Here is a 26,681-nt window from a genome sequence, read left to right as displayed (position 1 = left end):
TGTCCTCTGTAACCATCCTCCCATCATCGTTAATTATGTGTGCAATATGCTCTGCCCTAGTTTTTGTGCTGTTGATATATTTAAAGAATTTCTTTGGGTTTTTTTTACTATCCTCCGCTATTTGTCTCTCAAAGTTGATTTTAGCCATCTTGATTTCGTGTTTACACTTCTTATTTTCCTCCTTGTATTGCTGGAAGGCCGATACTGTGCCCTCTGATTTATATTTCTTGAAGGCCAATTTTTTTCCCCTAATAAGTTTTTTAACGCTACTGTTTAGCCAGCCAGGTTTGGCTTTGTCTCTTCTAAATTTATTCCCCATAGGAATGCACTGCAAGATGCCTTTGCTTAATATGTTCCTAAAGCATTCCCATTTTTCCTCAGTGGTCAGGGATCCCAGGGTTTGGTCCCAGTTTACCCTTTCCATCATTGAGTACAATTTTGGAAAGTCTGCCCTTCTGAAGTTTAGGGTTCTTATGTTCCCCACTTGCCTTTTTATATTGTTATTTATACTAAATGTGATCATCCTGTGATCGCTAGAGCCCAGATTGTCCTGGACTCCTACCTCCGAGATTATGTCTGGGTCATTAGTGATCAATAGATCCAGGATTGCATTCTCTCTAGTAGGGGAATCCACCAACTGTGACATGTAGTTATCCTGTAAGGTTTCCGTGAATAGACGGGCCTTATGCGAGTGTGCAGTCCCCTCTTCCCAGTCAATGTCGGGATAATTGAAGTCCCCCAATATGATGACTGATCCCAGTTTTGCCGCTTTACCTATTAGTGCTAAAAATTCCAGCTCTACCTCCTCCCCTTGGTTAGGTGGCCTATAGCAAACCCCCACAACTACTTTTCCCTTATCTTCTTCCCTATCGAGTTCAACCCACACAGATTCTAAATCCATGCTCATCCCATCCGTAATGTCACTCCTTTCTAGCACCTTTATATTGTTCTTGACATAGAGACATACCCCTCCCCCTCTTTTTCCTACCCTGTCCTTCCGGTACACAGAATACCCTTGGATATTTGCCAGCCAGTCATGTGAGGGGTCGAACCAAGTTTCTGTTATTCCCACAAGGTCTATGTCCTCCTCATGTACTAACATGTCCAACTCATCCATCTTATTAGCTAGGCTCCTGGCATTAGCATATACCCCTCTTAGTTTTACGGAAGTTAAACGTGATTGGCGGTTATGTTTATTTTTGTTTGGTCTGCTGTTTTCCCGCACAGACCCGCCAATTGATGTTGTTGACCTAATGTCGCTGCTGACCCTACAACTGCCTTCAGTCCTCTGCTCCCTCCTGACTGATTCTACTTCTGAGCCCTCCCCCCCGTCTCCTAGTTTAAAAGCCCCTCCAACTCGGTGGCCATCTTTCTCCCCAAAAGAGCTGTACCGTCCCCATTAAGGTGCAGCCCATCCTTACTAAAGAGCCGGTAGCCGACTGAGAAGTCAGCCCAGTTCTCCAGGAACCCAAACCCCTCCTTCCTACACCAATTCCTCAGCCACTTGTTAACTTCCCTAATCTCCTTCTGCCTCTCCTGTGTGGCTCGAGGTACAGGCAGTATTTCAGAGAAAACCACCTTGGAGGTCCTTTTCCTCAATCTATTACCTAAGTCCCTGAAATCGTTCTTAAGGATCCTCCACCTACCTTTAACTTTGTCATTAGTGCCCACATGCACCATGACCGCTGGGTCATCCCCAGCCCCCCCCATCAATCTGTCTGCCAGATCTGCGATGTGCCGAACTCGGGCGCCCGGTAAACAACAAACTGTTCGGTTCACGAGATCTTTTTTACAGATTGCCCTCTCTGTCCTCTTGATAATTGAGTCCCCCACTACCACAACCTTTCTAACCTTTCCTGAGTTACGGCCCCCCTTCTTCCTGGAGCCGTCCCTCCCCTGGCAGCTGGGGGAGGGTGCATGCTCCAGCTCTGCCACCCCTGAGTTGATATCCCCCTCAACCTGCAACTCGGCAAACATGTTAGGGTGTACCAACTCAGGACTGGCCTCCCTGACTCTCCTCCCCCTAACATTCCTAACAGTCACCCAGCTGCGTACCTCTGCTGCTTGCGTCTCCTCTATTCCTTCCTCCTCTATGCTGACCCCTGCCAGCGCCTGATGGGTAAAGTCCAAGCTCCTTTCCAGGTTGTAGATGCCACGCAGTCTTGTCACTGTGCTCTCTAGATCCACGATGTGGGCTTCCAGAGCAACAAGTCGCTCACATCTTGCACAGCAGTATTCGTCCTCGATTGTTTCATCAAGGAACGCATACATGCCGCAAGAAGTGCACTGAGTGGCATCCCCAATCCTGTCGGACATTATTACCCACTACTCTATGGGGATAATGTTAACGGCCTGCTCTTCCTTACCTACACTACCTCTAACTTCCCTGGTACTAAACCTGGGGTACCCACCAGTCGCTAATGCCCTCACCAGTCACTAGATACTCACCAGTCACTAGATACTCACCAGTCGCAAGGATGCTCACCAGTCGCAAGGATGCTCACCAGTCGCAAGGATGCTCACCAGTCGCAAGGATGCTCACCAGTCGCAAGGATGCTCACCAGTCGCAAGGATGCTCACCAGTCGCAAGGATGCTCACCAGTCGCAAAGATGCTCACCAGTCGCAAAGATGCTCACCAGTCGCAAAGATGCTCACCAGTCGCAAAGATGCTTACCAGTCGCAAAGATGCTTACCAGTCGCAAAGATGCTTACCAGTCGCAAAGATGCTTACCAGTCGCAAAGATGCTTACCAGTCGCAAAGATGCTTACCAGTCGCAAAGATGCTTACCAGTCGCAAAGATGCTCACCAGTCGCAAAGATGCTCACCAGTCGCAAAGATGCTCACCCACCAGTCGCAAGATACTCACCAGTCGCAAGTCGCAGAGCACCTCTCAGTCTATAGTAACCCCTTAGTAGCCTGTATTGCCTGTAGTGTTTGTACTTGTAGTCCCCCCACCAGCCCGCCCCCCTACCAGGAGATCAGATCAGATTGTTTCCAACTTACGTCCCTCGGTCTCAGTCTGGTCCCGGTCTTTGTCTCCCCCGCACTGGTTCCCTGGTCTGAGGCTCCGAGCTCCTGTCTCCTGCTTCCTAGTGCGGCTTCCCCCGCTCTCCTCCGCACGTGCGGCTCCTGCCGCCGGCTGTCTCCCGCACTGCTTCTGCTTCCTAGTGCGGCTTCCCCCGCTCTCCTCCGCACGTGCGTCTCCTGTCCCCGGCTGTCCCCCGCACTGGTTCCCTGGTCCGAGGCTCCGAGCTCCTGCCCCCGGCTTCCTAGTGCGGCTTCCCCCGCTCTCCTCCGCACGTGCGGCGGCTCCTCCTCCTCTACACACACACACAGCTCTCAGATCTCCTCGCTCTCCTCGCTCCTCAATGCTAGCCCTTGCCTGAAGTTTTACCCCCACTGAGGGGTATGCAACTATCCCCCCCCCCCCCCCAAGCTGTAAGGTACCAAAATGGTATCCCCCCCCCTAACAATTCTCGGAAGAGGAAAAATACCAGGTGGTCAGCTTACTTCAACAGCAGGTCCCTCAGGAGGAGGTGTGGGATGGCATCGTGGTGAGTGGGGGGGGCGGCGGCTTGCTTTGCGGGCCCGCTTCATGGCACCCCCAGGTCTTCTCTCCCTCTCCACTCGCATCAGGGAGTCAGCTGCAGTAAAGCATGCTCTGCATGGAGGACTAAGATGGCCACGGAGGCAGAGCTTGCATCACTTACGGTGACGCACTTCTGACCAAGGACATCCTGAGAGGGCGGCAGAAGTCGGCAGTGAAGGCCCCAAGCAACAGACTCCCCTCCCCCCCAAAGTTCAAGGGGCATACTTCCACTGACATCACTTCCGGTGACACATGGGGGTGGTGGGGGGTCTTTTTAAAATGCAACATCTGCATGAAATGCCAGAAAATGAGATGTGTTACTAAAGAAGAATACAAAGACACAGCGGAAAGATGTGCAGGTATGTCCACCAACCTGCACAGGGGCAGCTGGGGGCCGGGCTGGAGCCGGGGCAGGAAGCAGTATAAAGGTCCCTATGCTGGGTCTGTTTTTCTGGGACTGATAATGTTGGACGCCTCACCACCCTGCCCTGCTGATCCTGCTGGTCAGGAAAGCTCCAAGGTAAGCCAGATCACTCTGGAGTTCCCTCTTTACCTCAACACATACGTTTGATAGTGGTACTTGGCAAACTGCCTGTCTCATGGGGCCCTCCTTGTGTTTTATTTTAGGCAAAGGCCCCAGAAGAGAAAAAGGCAAAGACCAGCAGCAAAGCATGCGCTTCTTGCGGTCATAGGTTTCCTCCAGAATGGAAAAAACCAATATGCCAAAAATGCATCAAGATGGTGGCTAAGGAATCAAGGGTTACTTAGACATGCTGAGTCTTAAAAAAAAAAAAAAAAATTAAAAGCACGATCAGTCCCCTCCGTACGGCTATAAAGCAGCTGGAAATCCCAACAAGCTCCGGCCAGAGCAGCGGCCCATCTACTAGTAAAACCTCCATCCATACTATTAACAGCGGCCAGGGGGTGGAAATGTCAGATTCCGATACCTCAAATTCAGAATCCGCAATTAATTCAAGCTCAGACTCGGAGGATGAAGATCCAGAGGCCGAAGCTACACTTTCCCTCTGAGGACACAGATGACTTATTGAGAGCCAATAGAAAATGAAATCAAGGTATATGGTGCTGCCTGAGTATGGATAACACAAAATGTATGCAAAATATCTAGTGACAACACCACATCACTAAAAAAAAATCAGCAATAAACAAGTTATGACATGAAAGGTGCCAAAGTGCAATAGCAATAATAATCAATAAACCACTTATAAATTATCTAAAAAACAGAAGTGATTCACTGCATCAAATGAGTGACAAAGTGAAATATTCACTATTGGTAAATACTTCATTCATAATTCATCCAATATAGAACGCCCAAAATTATATAAATATCGTGACTAGTGCAAAGTGGCTTAGTGCACATCAGACCATAGTCCATACAAGTGAGTAAAAAAAAATTATTAAATTCAAAAAAGTGTAAACTTGATGTGATCCAAAGGTGAATGGTGCAGGTGAGGAAACTCTTGTGCTCTCCTCTCTGTAAAGTCCACACTCACCAGATATATGTAGCCTCACAGGGGTAATAAGCGTAGTTTGGCTCAAGAGGAGGATATTCCCATTCAATCAAGGACATCAATAGATGGTATGCATATATAAAGATCCAGGTATATGTGCCCCCACAGGGGTAATAAGCATAGTTAGGCTCAAGAGGATGTATCTCATTCAATCAAGGAAGTCGATAGATGGTATGTGGTATATAAAGATCCAGGACGTGTAAGGAAGGAAAGGGGCTCACATAGTGAAGTACTGTTAAATTTCAACCATTTTATTAGTCAAAAGAAAGGTACTCCCAAATTGTATGGTAAAAACGAGCAGTAACAAAAGCCACTGTTTACAGTATCATGGCACGCTTCCGGAACGCTGTGGGTTCCAACCCAGCGGAAATGACGCAATGACGTTCTACGTATTTCGTTGATATGACATCATCAGTACGCTGCTAATAGCCACAATGCGTTTTCAGTACACAGCCCTTCCCTTCCAGTATCTCCTCAGTGCACAGAATCTTCTAGAATAATGGCAGAAGCCCTAAAAGGGCTAAGACAACATGGCATAGGAGTAATACCATACCTAGACAATCTACCATTCTTTGCTGAATCAGCAGACAAACTGACCACGACCTGCACGTAAGCATATCCTACCTCCAAGACTTAGGGTGGATAGTGAACAAAGAAAAATCCCAGCTAACACCAAGCCCAAGGGTCACATACTGAGGCTACATACTGGATGCCAGTATAACCAAAATTTTTCTGCCAGAAGAAAAGGGCAGGAAAATCATGGAAGCAATGGCGTACTTAACAAGGTCCAGACTGTAAGACGAGGCATGGCAGTCTTGGGACTATTGACGTCCTCAATTTCTGCCATAATGTGGGCTCAGCTTCACATGTGGCCACTGCAGTACCACATCCTGGCCCAATGGGATGGCAGGACAACATCCCTAGCGACTATCACGGTTCCCCTCGCAATCAGAATTACACTACAGTGGTGGCTCAGGCCACTGACTTATCTCAAAGGCTGCAAATGGACACAGGACGATCCAGTACGGATCACTACGGATGCCAGCGTCCTAGGATGGGGAGCGCATGTGGTGGGCCACTATGCACAAGGGAAGTGGGACCCCCACTGGGCCCAAGCATACTCAAACCTAAGGGAGCTAAAAGCCGTAGACTAAGCCCTGAAGGCATTTCAATTGGCAATTCAGGACAAAGATGTCAGGATCCAGTCAGACAATGCCACAACAGTGGCTTACCTGAACAGACAAGGGGGAACAAAGTCGCCCCATCTCATGGAACTGACAACAGCCTTACTATGGGGAGACAAAAACTTAAAATCCATCTCCCCATCCATCTAAAATAGAAAGACCACACGCTGGCAGATTTCCTAAGCAGGTAAACTGTAAGACAGTGGTCGTTAATCCAAGGGGTCTTTCTATGGGTTACACAAGTGTGGGGAATGCCAGAAGTAGACCTATTTGCGACAAAGGCGCACACCAAACTCGCAAAATTCTTCTCCCTAAACCAAAGGATGGGAACATCTGAGTGGATGCGTACAGCCAACACTGGACTCGCCACCTGGGGTATGCATTCGCCTCGACCGCCCGAATACCAAAGCTGGTACAAAAGGTCAGGCAAGAAGGGGCAACAGTAATACTCATTGCACCTCGCTGGCCCCAGAGGTCAAGGTTCAGTTACCTGCAGAACCTCAGCGCACGACCTCATTTAACACCTGGACATTCCGGACCTCCTGTCACAGGGACCAGTCAAACACCCAAACCAGAGTCATGAAACTCTCAGCCTGGTTCCTGGAAGGATGAGGTTGCAGAGGTTTGTCTAGCAGGGTGATTTAACACCATTATAGCTAGCCATAAACTGGTGACCAGAGCCATCTACGAGAAAGTTAGGAAGAAATGCATCCTCTGGCGCAAGAACAAGGAAATCACCAAGGAGGGGGCCATTCCTGCAATTCTGGACTTCTTACAAGAGGGGGCTGACAAGGGAATTTTGCATAATTCATTAAAAGTACAAGTGGCCGCCCTGTCTTCCCACCTCGATGTAAGGCTAGCAGATTCCTTCTCTCTGAGGAAAGCGCCAACATGGGACCTCTCTACGGTGCTGAAAGGATTCCTCTCCGCACCCTTTGACCTACTGGAAGAATGCTCGGACAAGTGCCTCATACTAAAAACCCTATTCCTGGTAGCACTCGTATCAGCGAGATGCAGGCCCTATCCATGATAGAACCATACGGTTTAATCCTGACTGACAAAATTATACTCACTCCAGAACCAGCTTTTTTACCAAAAGTCTGCTCTCCTTTCCATAGGCACCACAAGGTAGATATTCCCTCCCTCCCAAACTCTATGGATAGCAGGAGACTTGCCTATTACAAGATGGATGTAAGGAAAGTCCTGATGGCTTACTTGGAGAGAACGAAAGACTGGTGGGAATCAAGGTTGCCATTCATTCTCCATGCAGGTGTCAATAGGGGCAAACAAGCCTCAAAGTACCATAGCCAGATGGCTTAAGCTCGCTATCAGGATGGCTTACCAGGCATTAAACCTTGCCTCGCCTGGCGGAATTACTGCCCCCTCAACCAGTGCATGGGCTTCAGCCGCTGAAAGGGCCAGGGCATCTCCGGAGCAGATCTGCAGGACAGCAACATGGTTGAGTTTCAATACCTTTTTTGTTAGGCATTACCACATTGACCAGCTGTCCAAGCAGGGCCAGATGTTTGGTCGCAAAGTGCTCCAGGCCTTATCCACTCCCTAGTAAGTATTTCTTGCTACATCCTCTCAAATGCTGCCCTGGAAGACTATTAGAGAAAACAGTTAGGTACCTGGTAACTTTTTCTAAGAAGTCTTCCAGGGCAGCACTTGTTCCTGCCCTAAATAGGAAAAGTTTTTTTTCTCTTGCGTCCTCCGACAGTCGCCGCCCACTCATACAGTCTTCACCAATGGGTATTGACCTCTTATCCATAGGAGCAAGCTGGGCATAAGACTTGTTAAAAACAAAGCATTTACATAGACACACCTATGGGGGCTATCCCACTGGTCCAATACCCCCTGCAATCAGCCATCCCAACCCAGTTTGTCTTCTGCCTAGTTTAGGAGTGAGATAGGCTCTCCCTGTGCTGGGGCTACAGTCTCTGCCTTCTTTTTTTCTTTATGATTTTATTTCAGGGAATGTTTTTTTTTCTTCACATTACTGTTTATTTCTCAGCTTTTAGTTAGTCCTTCAAGATGACGGCGTTGCGGAGCTGGGAGTCGGACTGGTCGTCCTGGCTTTTAAGGACAGAGGGCCTTATGGAATCCCAGCCCACCATCAAGCGTTTAGCAGGCTGTGTTCGCCCTGGCCTCGCAAACGACCCATCCCTGTCAGGGATGCAAGCCTGCGAGGTGGCTACCTCGCCTGGACGTCTCCCCACGGTTCTCCATGCGCTGTTGGCGTCCTGCGTTTGGCTGACGGCATCCCTGCCATCTGAGGGTGGGCGGTTTCCTGTCTGAGGCACCCCATGCCATCGGGTACAGGTAAGTACATTCTGTGTGGGGCCTCTGTCTGGGGCTGGCAGTCCTGTGTGTCTGTTATCCCCTCATGTCTGTGTGTTTTTGGGCTCCCTGATCCCGGTCCCTGCGGGGGTTTTTCCTCACAGCCTGTGCGCTGTGTGGGTTTGTGGGGGTCCCTCTCCTGTGTCACTTTAGGGTGCTTTTTGGAGGTACAGACACGTGTGGCGACCGCTGCGGGGTTAAACACCGCCAGTCCGCCATTTTAGGTGTGGGCAGCTTGTCTGGCTTCACTGTGGGCGCTTATACAGCATTGTATGTGGCGTGTTTTGGCGTCTTGCGGCGCCATCTTGTGTGTGGCAAAACGTTCGTTCCGAGCGCATGTCGGCGGCCAGTTTCCCGAAGCCTCCCATTACTTTCTATAGGCAACCATTTTTCCTTGGCCTGCAGTCTCAGTTCAGTCTTCTGGGGTGACATCACTTCCTCCTTCTGCTCAGAAGAGATCGGCTGCGGTGGTAACACTTTGTGGGGGTCTGTCTGCTGTCCTTTTTGTGTGCAAATACTTCTGGCTATCATTTTATCCTGCTCAGGGGTCTGTTTGTAACAGTCTTGTAGCGGTGTGCTGTGGGGGTCCGCGGCGCGCTTAAAGGGCCAGTGCCTTAAAGAAAAACTTTACTATGGAATCTCAGGACAGCAAATTTCCCACAGCCTTAGTGGGGGATTCAGGTTCCTCTGAATCTTCTGCTCTGACTACTTTGTCTGCTGCAGTGGCGACTTTGGTGTCCAAAGTGGATATTCTGATGACTGAACGTGCTGACAGAAAAAGGCCTCATTTTTCCTTGTCTGATTCTGAATCTGATATGGTTGCCGTAGGTGGCGTGCCCCTTGAAGGGTCTCGCTCTTCTGTCTGAGGGGGAGGCGGAGGTTTCAGGGGTGGATGATTCCCCCCCCTGGGATGGCCGAGGACCGCGCAGCTATGGATGCGCTAATTCTTGCCATTAAGGAAACACTACATTTGGAGGATGAGCCCAATCCTCCGGGCATTGTGTCCTCTTTTGGTACACACAGGACCCGCAAGGCGGCGCAGGTATTCCCTTGCCCTGCTGAGTTTCACGCTACTGTGAGTGATCAATGGCGTCATTTAAAACGCACCTTTGTGGTGCCTAAGAGGTTTCAACTCCTTTTATCCCTTTGCATTTCCTACGGATTTGCGCTGGTGTGTGGCCCCTCAGGTGGATCACACTGTGGCCAGCTTAAACAAGGCTACTCTGGTACCCACCAAAGATTCTCCGGTGTTTAGGGATCCTACAGATAGGATGGAATCCCTTGCCCGCCATGCCTACATGGTGGCGGGTTCCCTGCTAAAGCCTATTTTCTCCTCTGTCATGGCGGCTCAGGCTGTAGCGGATTGGACCAAGGTGCTAAGACGCACCCTCGTGGCTGATTCTGCTCCCCCTACCACCATGGCGATGGTGGATCAGATCTATCAAGGAGTCATGTATTTGTGCGATGCGGCCTTGAATGAGGCCCCATTAGCTGCGCGCCTGTCCAGTGTCGCGGTGATTAACCGTCGCCTGATATGGTTGAAAAGCTGGTCGGCTGACCAGACTTAAAGGAAAATGGTGGCTGACATCCCCTATGCGGGGTCTCGCCTGTTTAGGGAATCCCTGGATGAATTGGTAAAAGGGGTCACTGGGGGCAAGAGCACTCTGCTGCCCCAGAATCCTAGGGGCAAGTTTTTCCGCGGTAAGTGGGGCCCCTCCTTTAAACCAAATCAGGGGTCCTTTCGTGCCTTCAAGACACAGAACAAGAGGAAACCCTTCAAGGGCCAGGGTGGCCAGAGAAAGCCCTTGGCGGGCAAACCTAAATCCGGCCAAACTGGTGCGGCGGCCCAGTCCGCCTCTGCCTGATGGGGCGCCCTCACCCATTTCAGGGGTGGGGGGACGTTTGCGCGGTTTCCTCCAACCTTGGCTGCTCTGCATTCCGGACAGGTGGGTTCAGGAAATCATTCGATCAGGTTACAAGATTGAATTCCTTTCACGGCCGGCGGACAGATTCTTTCCCTCAAATCTTCATTTGACCCCAGGGCGGTTACAGGACCTGCATCAGGCGGTGCAAGATCTCCTCGCCCAGGGGGTGATCGTCCCGGTGCCTCATTGGGACAGGTTTCAGGGGTTTTACTCTAATCTGTTCACTGTGCCCAGAAAGGAGGGCAAGGTGCGTCCTATTCTGGACTTAAAAACGCTGAACCGCTTTGTACGCGTTCAGAAGTTCCGCATGGAATCGCTCCGCTCGGTGGTAGCCTCCCTGAGTCCAGGTGAATTCCTGGCCTCTATCGACCTGAAGGATGCGTATCTACACATCCCCATTTTCGAGGGTCATCAGAGGTACCTCCGATTCGCTATCGCGGTGGAACATAAACCAGTTTGTGGCATTACCTTTCGGTCTCGCTTCGGCTCCTTGGGGCTCCTTGCGGTCTTCGGATATCTGGACAATCTCCTGTTAAGATCGAGTGCCAGCCAGAGCCTGCTGCGCAATCTGTCCACTACAGTTCAGACGCTTCAGGAGTTTGGATGGACCATCAACGTGCAGAAGTCGACCTTGTCTCCTTCGGTTCGTCTCCCATATTTGGGAATGGTTCTGGACTCTGCTCAAGCGAAGGTGTTCCTGCCCGAGGACAAGCTCCGGGCCCTCAGGGAAAACGAATCCTCGTCACTCAGGACCTGTATGTGGTCCCTGGGGTTGATGGTGTCAGCCTTCAAGGCGATACCGTTTGCAGAGTTTCACACGCGGTCTCTCCAAGCGGAGATCCTGGCCAGATGGGACAGGCTGCCTCAGTCCTTGGACCAGAGTGTCTGAGTCACCAAACCAGAATGGATCTTCTGTGGTGGCTTCAGTCCCCGGCTGTGGCGGATGGAAAATCCTTCCGGCCGTTACTGTGGATAGTACTTACCACGGATGCCAGCCTGTCGGGCTGGGGTGCAGTCCTGGCAACCTGTCTGCCCAGGGCACTTGGTCGGTGGAGGAATCCTCACTCCCCATAAACATATTGGAATTGAGTGATCAGGCTTTGCCTGCTCCATTGGTCGGATCGTCTTCAGGGCTGCCCTGTACGGGTGCAGATGGACAATGCCACTGCAGTGGCTTACATCAATCACCAAGGGGCACCAATAGTGCCCGGGCGGCCCAGGAAGTGACCAGTATTGTCTTGGGCCGAGACTCGTGTCCCGGCAATATCGGCAGTTCACATTCCGGGTGTAGAGAATTGGCAGGCCGATTTATCTGAGCCGCCAGACCCTGGAAATGCGGTGTGCGAAATGGGGATCCCCGGATGTGGATCTGTTTGTGTCTCGGATAAACCACAAGGTGGAAAGGTTCGTGGCAAGAACGCGCAATCCTCTGGCAGACGCCTCGGATGCGCTGGTGGTGCCTTGGCATCAGTATCATCTGATATATGCCTTTCCTCAGATTCTGTTGTCCCGGTTCCTTCGCAGGTTGGCCTCGGAACCAACATTGGTGATTCTGGTGGCGCCGGACTGGCCGCGCCGCTCCTGGTACGCGGACATCGTTCACCTGGTCATCGAGCCTCCATGGCGGCTACCAATGCGAGTAGATCTACTGTCTCAGGGACCGATCTTCCATCCTGCTTTAGTCGCTGGCTTTAAGGGCATGGCTGTTGAAAGCCAGGTCCTGAGACAGGGGTCTCTCCTCAGAGGTCATTCCTACCTTACTCAAGAGGTCAATACCCATTGGTGAAGACTGTATGAGTGGGCGGAGACTGTCGGAGGATTCAGAGAAAGGAATTTTACAAATTCCGTTTTTTTTTTTTTTTTTTCCGAGGATTGGTGAGCTACAGAGGGTTCCCTTTGGTGCTTTATTACTGAGGCAGAAGGTATGACTGAAGCTTTTATTATGGTGGACCATAGTTTCCTTTTTAGGTGGGAGGAGCCTATATCTCAGATGCTGCCCTGAAGACTTCTTAGAAAGTTACCAGGTACCTATGTTTGTTTTTTGTTTCTTAGGGTCTTTTACCTGGGTGAGCTTCATGTTACCCAGTTGGCAAGTTTAGCCTTTGAAGTTTACGTTACTTTCTGGTTGCTTTCTTCCCACCCTAATGCCTACAATGCTTTGGGATGTCCCATTCAGCTGATGAGGCTGCTGTCAATGGACGATAAAGAAAACAAGATTTTTGTAAGATCTTACCAAAAAATCTTTTTCTCTGAAGTCAATTTAGACGCAGCACCCGCCCCTCTATTTTGGGGATGGTTTTTTCTTCACTGCTTGCAACTAAACTGGTTTGCTGAGTGTGTGGGTTATGCCTGTGGGGACAGCCCCGTGTGCGTGTACATGTACATTTTTTTTTTTCCCTGCCTAGACTACTCCAGCAGGGAGGAGCATAACCCATTCAGCTGATGAGGCTGCACCTGTCAATGGATTTCAGAGAAAGATTTTACGGTAAGATCTTACAAAAATCCTTTTTTCCCCTCACTGAACTGCAACTCCATTTATATTTTATTTGTATCATGTTTTTTTCTGGATTTTTGGTTGATATTCTCTCTCTATTTAAAATACACCTATGATAAAAATTAGAGATCATGTGCAAGCAAAAATGCATTTTATTTTCCTTGCATGTCCCCCTCACGACTATAGCAGCTGCACTTCGGGGGGGACTTGCAGTGCAGACTGTTATCCTCCCCAGAGTGTTGCTCTGAGAACAGTTTTTCGAACTGCGATTTCAAGCAACTTTGTAATGAAATTGTGAGATGTAGAGCTCTACATGTTGCTGGAGATAGTGCCTGAAAACTTTTAATTTGCATGACTAAGCAGTATTCTGATCTTGAGATATCAGATCCCTGCATCATGGGTCGCACATTGTAAAGCCATCTAGCTCAAATCACTAGAGGTCACTGTAAAGACATTGGGGCTGGCAGAGGGAGACCAAGACATCCGTAACACCTGGAAGTGTAAATTCTTGCAGCCTCTAAGGTATTGAAGACAGCAATGTTGAACTCAGACCTCCAACCCCTCAGCTACAGTTGCTTTAATTGGTTAATATTTCCTTTTTTATGCTCTAACTTTGCATTCAGCTAGTAAAAAAATGATCAGTTTGGTCAAAAATGCATCTGGTCCTAGTCTTTAATGTATGGTTTCATATTACCACATTTATATTTGCAGGCTGGGTTGGAGACGCTCCTCCACTTGGGACAGAAATTTTTATTAACAATCTTCCTCAAGAAATCTATGAAGATAAAATAATTCCACTTTTTCAGACTGCTGGAACATTGTATGAGTTTCGTCTTATGATGACTTTTAGTGGACTTAATCGAGGGTTTGGTTTTGCCCGATATACCACAGTGCACCATGCAGAGCTAGCGGTTTCCATGTTTCACGGATATGAGATTCTACCTGGCTGCAAGATTGGAGTCTGCAAAAGCATTGAAAAATGTCATCTGGAGCTGGATGGCCTGCCATGTGACCTGGACAAAGCCTATATCACCAGTGTCCTGTTTGAAATGACTGTTGACCTGGAGAAAGTGTCTCTCTTTGCTAGCCCTAACATGAAGATGAAAAATCTTGCAATCTTGAAATACAGTTCCCACCGAGCTGCCACCATGGCAAAAAGAGTCCTGTGTAAAGGTTTATACTTTATTTATTTTTTTATTAAATATATATTTTTTGTTCAAAACAGCTACTTAAGTTTTGATTTTTAGTGGAGGTGTTCTGAAATTATTGGTGGTTCTGAAATTATTGGTGGTTCTACTTTGAGCATTTTGTTCTTCCTATCTTTTTAATTGCATTCTACTCCATGCACTCATTGGAGAAATTGCTTCTCCCTTGCAACATAGGAAATGTCTTTAAATAGGACACAACAACCATTAAATAATGGATTGGAAAGACCACTGTAGCCTACAAGTGTTAGAAAAGTTCAAATTAAACAGGGAAACTTTAAAGGAAAATGAAACTGGAAATACCTTTTTGAATTGACTTGGGAAGATAGTCTACTCAGTATTTTAAAAATATATACTTCGCTTTTGTTTGACACACAGCTCCTGATTCTTAACATTTTGGGTTATACTGCCCCCTACAGGAGTAGGACACTAGGCAGGAAAAAGCTTGACCACACCTATGGGCAATCCTAGGGGGTATACACCCACACTCGGCTATAGGCATTTCATTTTTTTTCTGCCAAATCTGGAGTAAGGACCTAGTTCCTTGCTGGGATCTCTGGTCCTGGCGGTTTTTTTTTTTTGATCCTGTGAGTATTTTGTTCCTGTGAGACTCTACAATCAATTGCCGGACTGGATAATCTAGATCCAGAGGGTCCCCATAGTCTGGCCAGTGAGCGCATGCAAACTGCAGCTCTGCGCTAGGTTGGCCACGACATAGCCCCACTGGACAGGGGCGAGAATGCATATGGCCTGGCCTCAGCCTGAGTCGCAGCGTTTCTCCTGGCTTACAGCACCCACCCTGTTCCTGATGTGGTAAGTAGCTGTCCCCCCCTCTACTCCTGGAGGGTTTTGGGGTGGACGTGGGACCCCTGGGTTGCCCTCCTTCCAGCCCCTCTAAAATTTCGCCAGTCACTGTGGGTCGTTCAGCCCCCCCTCTCCCTGGGTTAGTTTATGGGCTAGCTTTTGCCACATGCTCCAAGGGGGGAATGTTTGGAGTTTAGGCTTACTGGATTTTCCTGGTGCACAAAGGGGGGTTGAGCAGCGTTCCCTGCCACCCTGGGGGGTTGGTGACTGGGGCAGGGATGTCCTCTGGGCTCCCTGCGACGTTTTTTTGGCTGGGGGAGCAGATAGTTTAGCATCCGCGTATCCGGTAAAAGATTTCGGTTGCGGCCTACTAGTTGGTAACTATGTGGTGGCCCCTGTGAGGGTGGCTGAACCTACTGCCTCCTGTTTGGGCATCTGCCCTCACCTCTGCTGCCCCTGGGTGTTTGGCTCAGCTGGGGCTCACGTCCAAGCAGCTGGGCGCCCACAAAAATTTAGGCTGCAGCCGCATCAAGCGCCTCTGTTATGGGGGCGGCCCCGATGCGTTTAGCTGAAGCTCCCACTTCCTATGGACATCTGCTGGGCTGGGATCCATGGCCTTGTGGCTGGGCCTCCAAAAAAATTTAGGCCGCGGCCTGCTAGGCCATGTGGTCAGCTTAGCGCCTCCTTTGGAAGGGGTGGCACTGTGGGAGCCCTTCATTTCTTAATGACAGCCTTGCCGCTATTGTGTGGGCACGTGCCCCTTTTTAGAGCTGCGGGACCATCAGGGTACCTTGCCTGCGCATCTGCATCATGGCAGGCAGCCCCCTTTTTAAGGGGGCAATTTCCTATTATGCCCTCTATGAAGGGGTTCCGAGGGCTACCCCCTTGTTTTTTTGCAGGGTCCAGTAGGCGGTCCATTCGTGGGCCCTTGGTCAGCGTCCCCTTTTGCGGGATTGCAGTTGGCCTCCCCTGATTGTTTTCCGGGTGAGCTTAGTATATAGCGGCCCTATTGGGTCTACATCCACGCACCCCAAGTGCTCAGATAGGGAGGATGATTCCTCTGCTCCTCTAGCCACTTATGAAAAGGTGCTGGTGGATGCACGGTTTGTGTCACTTTAAAAATGGAGTTTGCTGCATTGGAGGCGCTGGTCCCTTTTGGCACCCACAGGCCCTCCAAAGCGATGAGGTGGTTCCTTTTTCCGCTTACTTTAAAATTGTCACAAAACAGTGGGGTTGTCCAAAACTCGGGTTTCTAAGCATTTTTGCTTGCGGTGTCCTTTGAGGATTAAACGCGTTTAAAGATGAATGGTCCACCTATGGTGGACTCGTCGTTTTGAAGGTTAAATAAAGCTACCTTTAATTTCGCCTGAGGAGTCCGTGGCCTTTACATTTATAGGTGAAAGGAGGGTGGAAGCTCTGGCCCACCACGTGTTCACTGTGGCTGGTTCCACACTTAGGCCAGTATTTACTATTGCCCTAGTGTCGCAAGCTCTGTCTGAGTGGGCTAAACTTTATTACGCCGGGATTGGGAGGGGAAACGGCTTCCCCCTGTCTTGCGGATCAGTTGGTCCAGGAGCTACAGTTTATCTGTGATGCATCCTTTCAATGAGGCTCCTTGATTTCTAGGCTGTCTGTATCAGCAGCGGTCCTTCGGCGTATTATCTGGCTGAAAAAATGTTCTGAAGGCCTTATCTGATCTTCCCCTTGTAGGTGATTGCCTGTTTGGAGCTGCCTTGGAAGACATTAAGGGTCTCAGAGGGAGTACTCGTCTTCTTCTTCTGGCTACCAAGGGTAAGGAGCCCTGTGGTAGACATAGGCCATTCTACTCGGCTCATAGAAGTTTTTTTTTTTTTTTTTTTTTTTTGTCCCTCAGTGCCTCAAGACAAAAGGGATTAAGTCAGGGCCTCCACAGGAAGTTCCAAGAGGACCTGGTCTGGGAAGCCATGAGTGGCTCTTCAGACCTGCGGACAAGGCTGCCTCTGCATGAAGGGGTTCCCTCACCCGTATCTGGGGGGGTACATCTTCACTGATTTCTGGATCCATGGAACTCCCTGGTATGGGACAGGTGGGTCCATGAATTTATTTGGTCAGGCTACAAGATCGCGTTCGGTCTTATCCTCCAGAAAGGTTCTTTCCTTCTAACCTGTACTTGTCCTCAAATCACTTACGGGTCTCTTTGGGGTAGTGCAAGACTTGTTCCTTTTAAGGGGTGATTGTTCCTGTTCTGATTTCGGAAGGGGTGATTGTTCCTGTTCCGATTTCGGAAGGCAAGGTATGTCCAATTCTGGACCACAAGGCGCTAAACTGCTTGCGAGTACAGAATTTCCACATGAGTCTATTCACATGGTAGTGGCGTCCCTACATCAGGGAGATTGCTTCTCATGTCTATTGACCTCAAGGATGTCTACCAGCACATCCTAATGTTCCGGTCACCAACGCTTCCTCCGCTTTGTTGTGGGCGAGGAGCATTATCGATTTGTGGCATGGACCTTTGGTCTTGCCTCCGCTCCTTGGGTCTTCACAAAAGTGGTGGCCCCTGTGCATTTTGAGTCAGCGGGGGATCCTAGTATTGGGGTACCTGGACGATCTTCTGTGAGCGGAGTCTCCAACTACTCTGATGGACAACGAGACTGCTCTGCAAACTGAGGGAAGTTCAGTTGGCTTCTGAACCTTCAGGAGTCTGCTTTGGTTATGTCTACCAAAACTGGACTATCTGGGTCTGACTCTGGACTCTATCTAAGCCAGAGTTTTTCTTCTTTTGGAAAAACTGCACACATTGCAGGAGGCAATTCAGCTTCTGTTCAGCAGACAGTCATCCCTCTGGGCTTGCATGCGGATGCAGGGTCTAATGATGCCCATCTTCAAGGCAGTCTGTTTGTGCAGTTCCACACAAGATTTCTGCTAAAGCAGGGATCCTCAAACTACGGCCCTCCAGCTGTTGCCGAACTACACATCCCATGAGGCATTGTAAAACTCTTGACATTCACAGACATGACTAGGCATGATGGGAATTGTAGTTCCTGAACAACTGGAGGGCCATAGTTTGAGGACCCCTGTGCTAAAGAGATTTCTGGTGAAATAGGATCCATGTCCAATCTCTAGAGGTGGCTTTGTTCTCTGGCAGTTCGACTGGGAATTTTTCTCCCCCCCCTGTACTGAACCGTCACCAGATGCCAGCCTGTCTTGGTGGGGAGGCGTCCGCACAGATGTACCCGGGGGGTCAGAATCCAGACTGCCAATTAATGTTCTGGAAATCCGCCTTTTGTCTGATTACGGCTCATTGGACAATTTGTCTTCAGGGGTGTCTGATACTAATTATTTTGGACAATGCCACAGCCTTGGTCTGTCAATCACCAAGGGGGGCACAAGCAGTGTCCTGGCGGCTCAGTAGACGGCATTCTAAGGTGGGCTGACCGATTTTTTTCATTCCAGCCCTCAAATTTCTGTCACGACTCCTGTGCAGGTTTAAAGCCGATCGGGTACGGCTGGTCGCCGATGCTCCTTGGACTTCCTCTCAGGGAGGATCTGTTGTCCCAAGGACCGATCTTCCATACTGCTTTACAGTTGCTAGGTTTGACGGCTTGGCTGTTGAACTCCAGGTGTCGAAGGATGGAGGTTTGTCTGAGTTGATGATTCCTATGCTGTTGAAAGCTAGGAAATCTACTTCTAGGAAGATCTACTATTGTACGTGGAAGACTTGCATTGCGTGGTGCGAGCCTCTTGGGGTTAATCCTCTTTCTTGGTGGATCGGATTTTAACCTTCCTTCCACAGAGGTTTGCATAGAAATTGGCCTGGAGTACCATAAAGGGCCAGGTATCGGCTTTGGCAGTCTTTTTCCAACGACCTTTGGTCGGTGTACCTTTCTTCAGGGTGTCCGACATTTGGTTCCTTCAGTGTGGGGTCTGTTGCTGCCCTGGGATCTTAATGTGGTGCTTTCAGCTCTACAGAAGCCTCCCTTTGAAAATATTTGGGAGGTTTCCCTGCTTGTGCTGCCCCAGAAGGTGGTCTTTTTTGGTGGCTACCACCTCTGCGCGCAGGGTGTCGGAACTGGCGGTGTTATATCCACCTTATTGGTGATTCACAGGGATAAGGTGGTGCTTCGCCCCTATCCGTCATTCCTTCCTAAGGTGGTCTGACTGTCCATTTAAATCAAGACGTGTTGTATTCCCTAGGTCCCAGGCAAAACATCAATAGGAAATTGTCTTGCATGCCTTGGATGTGGTCGGGGCAATTGGTGTACCTGGCGGCAGCTACAGGGTCTTTTAGGAACTCGTGCTCTTTGTGCTCACTGACAAACCTCACAAACAGTTGTCCTGCTTCTTCTGTGACCATTTCCAGATGGATTAGATAGATGGTGGTTCAAGCCTATTGCATCAGGGGCAGGTTCCTCCTTGTCCCTGTCAAGGATCACTCTACTAGGGCGCTTAGTGAATCCTGGGCTTCTAATCATCAAACTTCAGTGATGCAGGTTTGCAAGGTGACCATCTGGTTGTCAGTGCACACTTTCACAGAATTCTACAAGGTGAATGTGTTGGCAGCTGCGGATGCTTCTTTTGGCTGCAAGGTTTTGCTGGCTGCTGCTTGGAGGACCTGGTCCTCCTGAGGGTGTATTCTTTTTTTCTAGTGAGCTCTAGTTTATGGTTGAGGTCCATGTTAGTTTGGTGGCTATGGTTAGCATTGGGAATTTTTCTGTTTTTTGTTTGTTTTTTCCCACCCCCCCATGTTTAACACTGATTTAGGACGCCCCAATGGTTAAGAATCAGCAGCTGTCTTGACAATGAACGAAAAAAAGTGGGATTTTTGACTTACCGTAAAATCCATTTCTCTGACGATCATTGACGGACACAGCACCCACCTCTGTGGAGTTGGCTTTATTCTGACACTGCTTGTAACAAAACTGAGTGCCTAATAGCTGAGAGTGGGTGTATACCCCCTAGGACTGCCCATAGGCGTAGTCAAGCTTTTTCCTGCCTAGTGTAGGGGGCAGTATAACTCAATGGTTAAGAAGAATCGGGAGCAGTGTCGTCAAAGAACATCAGAGAATTGGATTTTATGGTAAGTCAAAAATCTCGTGTCAAAAGTTTAAGGCTTTACCTAACCGCAGTGCAGTTGATTGGCGCAACCGTACCCATTTGAAGTTTATGTAGGTTGTATGCATGCAGCCATGAAATCTGCATGTTGTATGTAGGTTGCATGTAGTTGCATTATCAGTGGGAGTGTAGTGGCTTGTATATAGCATAGTGGGTAACAAAGCAGCAGCAGGATCATGGACCCATTCTAATTGTAGGATAGCAAATTAGCAAGAGTTTACCTCCAGTTTACTGTGCATAATTGCACATTGTCGAGAGCTAAAGAACTATACCGGTTTTGGGTCAGGGGATTGGTGTGTTTCGCTGCATGATATAAATTTCCTAGAACTTCACCTGCTGAGTGGTGAGACTACTTAATTTGTAATCTTTTAGTTACCGGTCTTAAAGCCATACTAAACCATGGAATTTAAAGCGAAATAAACCCTGATTGCCTTTTTATGGCTTTCAATATTTCTATGCTGGTGACACCCAAATCCTATCTCTCTACTCCTCAGCTCACATCAGTCTCCTCACACATCACTAATTTACTGAGACCTAACATTCTAGATGTCACACTACTTCCTCAAACTCAATCTATCCAAAACAGTTCTTAAGAATTCCTCCCCCACGTGACCCTTCCCTTGACTTTTTTGTCAAGATCAATGGCACAACCATTAACCCATCACTGCGTGCCAGGGTGCTAGGTGTAGTCCTGAGCTCTGAACTCTCCTTTCAGCCTCGCATCCAATCACTTGCCAAAACTTGCCGTCTCAACCTACACCATCTCCAAAATACGCCCCCTCCTAACCAATGACCACAAAGCTGCTAAAGCTGGCTACATACTATAAAATTTTAATAGTATTTTCTTGTAAAATTTTCCTTTAGATCTACCAGAACCATTGAGGTTTTTTTTTCTCCAGCTCATCTCCCACAGTTATTATCTATTTGTATCATTTGACCGGCCCTCCCTGATTGTAAACTTGAACGTGCTGGGCCCTCTGATTCCTCCTGTACGGTCTGCCCTCACATTGTAAAGCATGTGCAAACTGTTGGAGCTATATGAATCCAGGATAATAAACCCCTGCAAAGCAATGACCTAATGTGCTAGTACATGATGCATCACATACTAGCACATTATGAAATGCTTACTTTAGAATAAAGCCCTCCAGTGGTGCTTGGTCACCACTGACGGGGCTTCCATCTTCACCCAGTCTTCCCTCCAGGCTCGCGGGCTGCGGCAGCTTGAATGGCCAAGCACATGTGCCCGTAGTCGCCAGCTGCCGAGAGAGTAAATGTACCTTCTAAACGATGCATGTTTAGGAGACATTCCTTTTACCTACAGGTAAGCTTACTGAAGGTAAAAATTTCAAAGCAGTCTTTAATGCTTTTAAAAAAAAGTCTTTTGTTTTTAATAACTGACAATACAATATGCCTAAAACCATTATACATTACCTTTTTAATGTGGCCAAAATATATTCTCTTGAAACATCTTTGTGTTGGCAGTAGATAACTGTAGCCTTTTAAATGTCAGTTCACCAATTTTAGTTTCATTTCTTTGCAGGTTCCCATGTACTCTTTGGTTGCAGTATCCAGGTAAACTGGATGAAGAACTCGATAAAGAAAAGACTGTATTTCAAGAACCTTTTAAAGCCTCACTCGAGTGTTCCTCAAATTAGCTTAAATGTGGAGCCTACACCTAGTGGTGTGGAGTGCCTTCGCCTCATCTGTGACCAGCTCGGCCTAGGTCAGCCAGTTTACCAAATCAAATTCCTCAGTCTTGGCTCATGTGGATGGTTGAGGTTTTTGTATCAGTTAGTCATACCAAACTACTGTGAGCCATTTACTGGATATGCCTGGTTGATTGGTGACAAACTCATTCCAACTGACAAGTATGAGCAAGCAAAAGAAATTGTGGCATTAAGGACACTGGCAAAACTAGGTGAGTGGTAGGTATATGGAAAACACATTGAAAGGGTTGAGTGAGGAAGGGTAGGGTTTTGGTTTAGTAGCAGATTTCGGTTTATTCCATAGGTTACAATCTTTCTGCCCTGCTGCATTAAAAGCTGTATTACTGGTTGTAAATGTGATTTAATATATATATATATATATATATATATTATATTTAAAAAAAATGCAGCAACCATGTCTAATTGGTAAGCTGCATTAGATTTTGTCTTGGTTCTGTAGTGCTACCCCCAAAAGGGCTGCTGGAAATTTGCCCAGGTTCCTTTCCCAGTGGGTTAACCAGCAGCCAGGCACAAGTTGTCACTCTTTGGCTCAATAACAAGTCAATGGGTGGTTTGTTGGTTTGTTGGTGGTATGATTGGTTCATATTTTAGGTTAGGTTTTTTTACTTGGAAAAAAAAAACCTTCTGCCTTTACAATCCCTTTAAACCTTGGTGTGTAGCAGCAGCACCCTTAATACTTACCTGAGCCCATCTTTAGCCAGCGATTTGTTGGAGTGTCTCAGCTTCCCGGAACTCCCCTGATTGGCTGAGACAGCACCGTGACGCAATTAACTCCAGCTGCTGTGAAAGTCAGCCAATCAGGAGATTGGCTCCATGTCTGAATGGACACAGGGAGCTGTGACTCAGCTTGGGTGCCCACACAGAAAGCTGCTTTCTGTGGGGATACTGAACAGGAGGGAGGGACCCACAAAGAGGATAATCCGGGCCACTCTGTGCAAAACCAACTGAACAGAGAAGGTAAGTAAAACATGTTTGTTTTTTTCTTTTAAAAACTACTTTATAATTTTAAAAGCACTTTAAGACTGATTTAAGGCCCTGCGAGCTAGAGGTCCTCTGAAATCGAACAGTTGCCCCTGACCCTATGCTGATAACGTATGCATAACCTATTAAAGCCCTGTACTCTAAAGAATTGTCGCCATGGAAAATACTGTATTTGTGGGTAATACATGTAATGATGGGTTTTTGTTTTATAAAAAAAAAAAAAAGTTGGGCTTTTAGTTGTACAATCCCTACATAGTCAGTCTTTTTGTATTTCAGGGTACATCGATGACTAGTGACCATCGCCTTTTCAGAATCTGGATATTATGGTTTTATGGTTTTTATAGTGTTGCGCAAATATCTATTGATATCTAAAATTGGACCTGTTGCACTTGAAGCACAAATGGCACATAACTACTGAAAAAAAAAAACTGGACAATGTTTCAATTTATGACTTTACCCTTGGTAGAAGGTACTGGCAGTCATTAAGAATACAGTTTGAAAGCAATTTTTTTTTTTTGTCTATTGCACTTTCACTTTTGTTAATACAATGTTTTTATCTTTTTTTTTTTTTTTTTATTTTCTGCACCAGACACGTGTGAATTTTTTTTTTTCTAGCTTAAGGTTTATCAGTTTGTTTATATGATCACTTTTTTGCATCTTAATGTTTTAAGACGTTTGCTATGTACATTTTAGAAAATCTGTAATACAAGCTAAAACATGGTAAATGTGTGTTCCTCTCCTTATTGTTCGAAACCATGGTATTTTGATATGGTATCTATCTAGCATACCTCACAATGGAAATCTGACTGGTTAGTGGTCACCAGAGTTGAGAAACCGAAAACGTACAAGTTATGTTCAGTCTAATCCAAGACAAAGCAATGGGATCACTTTAAAGTTAGTCCCTGCAGATTCTTGTATATACTATAAAAAATTTTTATTTTTTTTTTTCCTCCTCCTTCCCCCCCCCCCCCCCTGCTTTGTCTATGGAATTGCAATAACATGTCATGTAATGGTACTTGGTGACTGACTGCTGAACCATCTAGTGATTTCTCATGGGTGCAGTGGAAAGTGTGTGTGTGTGTATGTATATATATATATATAATTGTGTGTGTGTGTGTGTGTGTATATGTGTATATGTATGTGTATATATATATATATGTGTGTGTATATGTGTGTATATGTATATGTGTATGTGTGTGTATATATATATATATATATATATATATATATATATATATATATATATATATATATATATATATATATATATATATATATATTCAATTTTGGCAACAGTGTGGTGGTGCAGCTGGTTGCTCTGGTGTAATAAAACATTTTCCCCAAACCTCCCCCTCACCATGTAATTATATTTTAGTATAGAGATTATCCAGCTTGCACCCATTGCACTTCTCAGTAGCAGCAGCTGGTTACCAGTGTTGTAGTTTGCTACAACCTTTTGCACAGAGAAGTGCATAGGGAGACCCTCCAACACCCAAGAGCTCTCTGCTTGCATGCAGTGTGAGCTTGGTTTATGGGAAGTTGCTCGAGGGAGTTGTGACCTCAGTGCTGCCTAGTTTAAAAGGACCCCATTTATAAGCGATTTGAGGCACTTTCTAAAACTGTTTTTTGGCAGGCCTTGCCTTCCAACCTGCCCTGCCATGACCATACCCTGCCAAACGTTAGGTTATTGGGTTGGATCATTCAAACTTTAATTTTGGCGCTCATACCTGAAATTTCCAGCTACTTTGTCGATGCATTGGAGGTCTATCATTTGCTAGATCAATCTTCTGTCAGTTAACATGAGGACTTTGGTTCAATTGATGGGTTTCAGAACTACCATGCAAAAAAGCCTGCTCCCCATGTCCTTTGAGGGACATCATGTCTTCAGAGCTGCCTTTTTAAATAGGCTGGATATAAGACCCCAATAACTGGACTTGGCAAGGTGTCCTCAAGCATGATGTTTTTTTCTTTTTCTAATTAAATTTAAATTTGTCCGACAAACAAAAAGAACACATGTGAATTCTTTACAAAGGTCCAAGATTGTCCAAATATAATAAGCATTCTGTTTGCATCCAATTATGTTTACAGTCAAGCAGAACAGACAGGCATATATATATACATTTTAGAAAATATCCTGTCGCTCCGCATGGGATCAGACTGTTATGGGAGTTGTGGAAAATATGCAAACCATAAGATACACGGTTTTGTTTCACGTTCTGGTTATCAGTATTTCTTATTGAATGAGGAAGATTAGAAAAATCTTACGAAAAATTATTTTCTAATAAGCGCTCTTAAATGGCTACCTGCTTTGGGGTGTTAATCATAGAGGCCATTGGTGTATACATTTAGAAAGCTTATAGTTTTTATAGCTAGCATACGTTTGTATTGGCCTTAGTATATCAATAACTACAGAAACATTTTAGAGCATCAGAAGCTTTTTAGAAGTCAAGCAAGTCTGAATGTTTTTAATACAAAATCTAGCCCAGAGGCTTTGGGTTAGTACAGAAATGTGGGAGGGAGAATTAAATCTGCGGCAGCACAACTTGCTTAGCAGTACCTGTCTTGAATCCCTATGCCGAAATCTGCGTGGAGTTTTCATGTTCTCCCTGTGCGTAATGTGGTACTCCGGTAGCATAATCCAAGACATCCTTGTAGCTTAATTGGTTCCTGCCAGTATTCTATGCGAGAATGTATGTGAGATGGGGTCTTTGTACATTTTCATCAGTCCCTGCCTTCGAGGAGTTTGATCTAAAGGCCTGTCTTGTCTCCCTATGCAGTTTAAATTGATAGTATTGTTAGCATGGTTACATAGTGAGGTTGAAAAAAGACATCCGTCCATCCAGTTCAACCTATGATGTGTGTGTGTGTGTGTTTGCTGTTAACCGTACATACCCCTGTATGTTGTGGTCTTTAAGGTGCCCATCTAATAGTTTTTTTAAACTATCAATGCTCCCTGCTGATACGACTGTTTGCGGAAGAGAATTCCACATCCTTACCGCTCTTACAGTGAAGAACCCCTTACGCACTTTAAGGTTAAACCGCTTTTCCTCCTAGTTTTAGTGAGTGGCCACGTGTCTTATTGTATCTCCTTTCTCTGAATAGTTTGTTCCTTTAATTCCCCTAATTATTTTTGTTGCCCTTCTCTGGACTCTTTCCAGTTCCAGCACATCCTTCCTGAGGACCGGTGCCCAGAACGGGACAGCATACTCCAGATGTGGCTGGACCAGAGTCTTGTAGAGTGGGAGAATAATCTCTTTATTTCTGGAGTGAATCCCCTTTTTTATACATCCCAGTATTCTGTTGGCTTTGCTTGCAGCGGCTTGGCATTGCAGCTTCTTACCGTAGTTCAAGTACCGTTTCAGGAGATGTAGTTGGGTCAAAACCAAATACAGTAAAACCTTGGTTTGAGAGTAACTTGGTTTAAGAGCGCTTTGCAAGTCAAGCAAAATTTTCAAATAAATTTTGACTTGGTTTACAAGCGATGTCTTGATATACAAGTAGCTTCATGTCACAGCTGAGTATAAAAGAGAAGAGGCGCCTCTAAGTGTAGCAATATGGTTACATTTAATGAAGGTACAACATTTAGCAACTCACATGGTTGATGATTGAAACAGGCACATCTAAGTATGCAGGCATCCAGGCTAAAGCTGTCCACATAGACCATCCTCCGCACTGCCATCTACGTCATCCCTTCCATGCTAAATGTAAAAAAAGGTTGGTGCGCTAAACTTGTATTCCACAAATATATAAACAATGCATACAATTGTAAATAAAGTGAAAAAATTAAAAGTCCATTCTCTTGTGACAACG

At 46.9% G+C, this 26,681-nt stretch overlaps 1 protein-coding gene across 1 annotated transcript in view; it reads left to right on the top strand.

Moving 5' to 3' along the window:
• LOC309552680 (dead end protein homolog 1-like) overlaps positions 1-23,164 on the top strand; it is a gene marked incomplete at both ends in the record, with an annotated part of 88,427 nt that extends 65,263 nt beyond the window's left edge. The window contains 3 exons of the mRNA XM_082253608.1: positions 13,775-14,236; positions 21,704-22,081; positions 23,148-23,164. Of these exons, the coding sequence (XP_082109734.1) occupies positions 13,775-14,236; positions 21,704-22,081; positions 23,148-23,164 (857 nt within the window). The remainder of the gene's footprint in view (positions 1-13,774; positions 14,237-21,703; positions 22,082-23,147) is intronic.
• Between the last annotated feature and the right edge of the window lie 3,517 nt (positions 23,165-26,681).

The sequence above is a fragment of the Pelophylax lessonae genome (genome assembly GCF_965119305.1).
Source record: "Pelophylax lessonae genome assembly, chromosome: 4".
NCBI classification, from domain to species: domain Eukaryota; kingdom Metazoa; phylum Chordata; class Amphibia; order Anura; family Ranidae; genus Pelophylax; species Pelophylax lessonae.
Note: the sequence above shows the minus strand (reverse complement) of the source record. Positions and strands in the feature narration are given on the sequence as shown.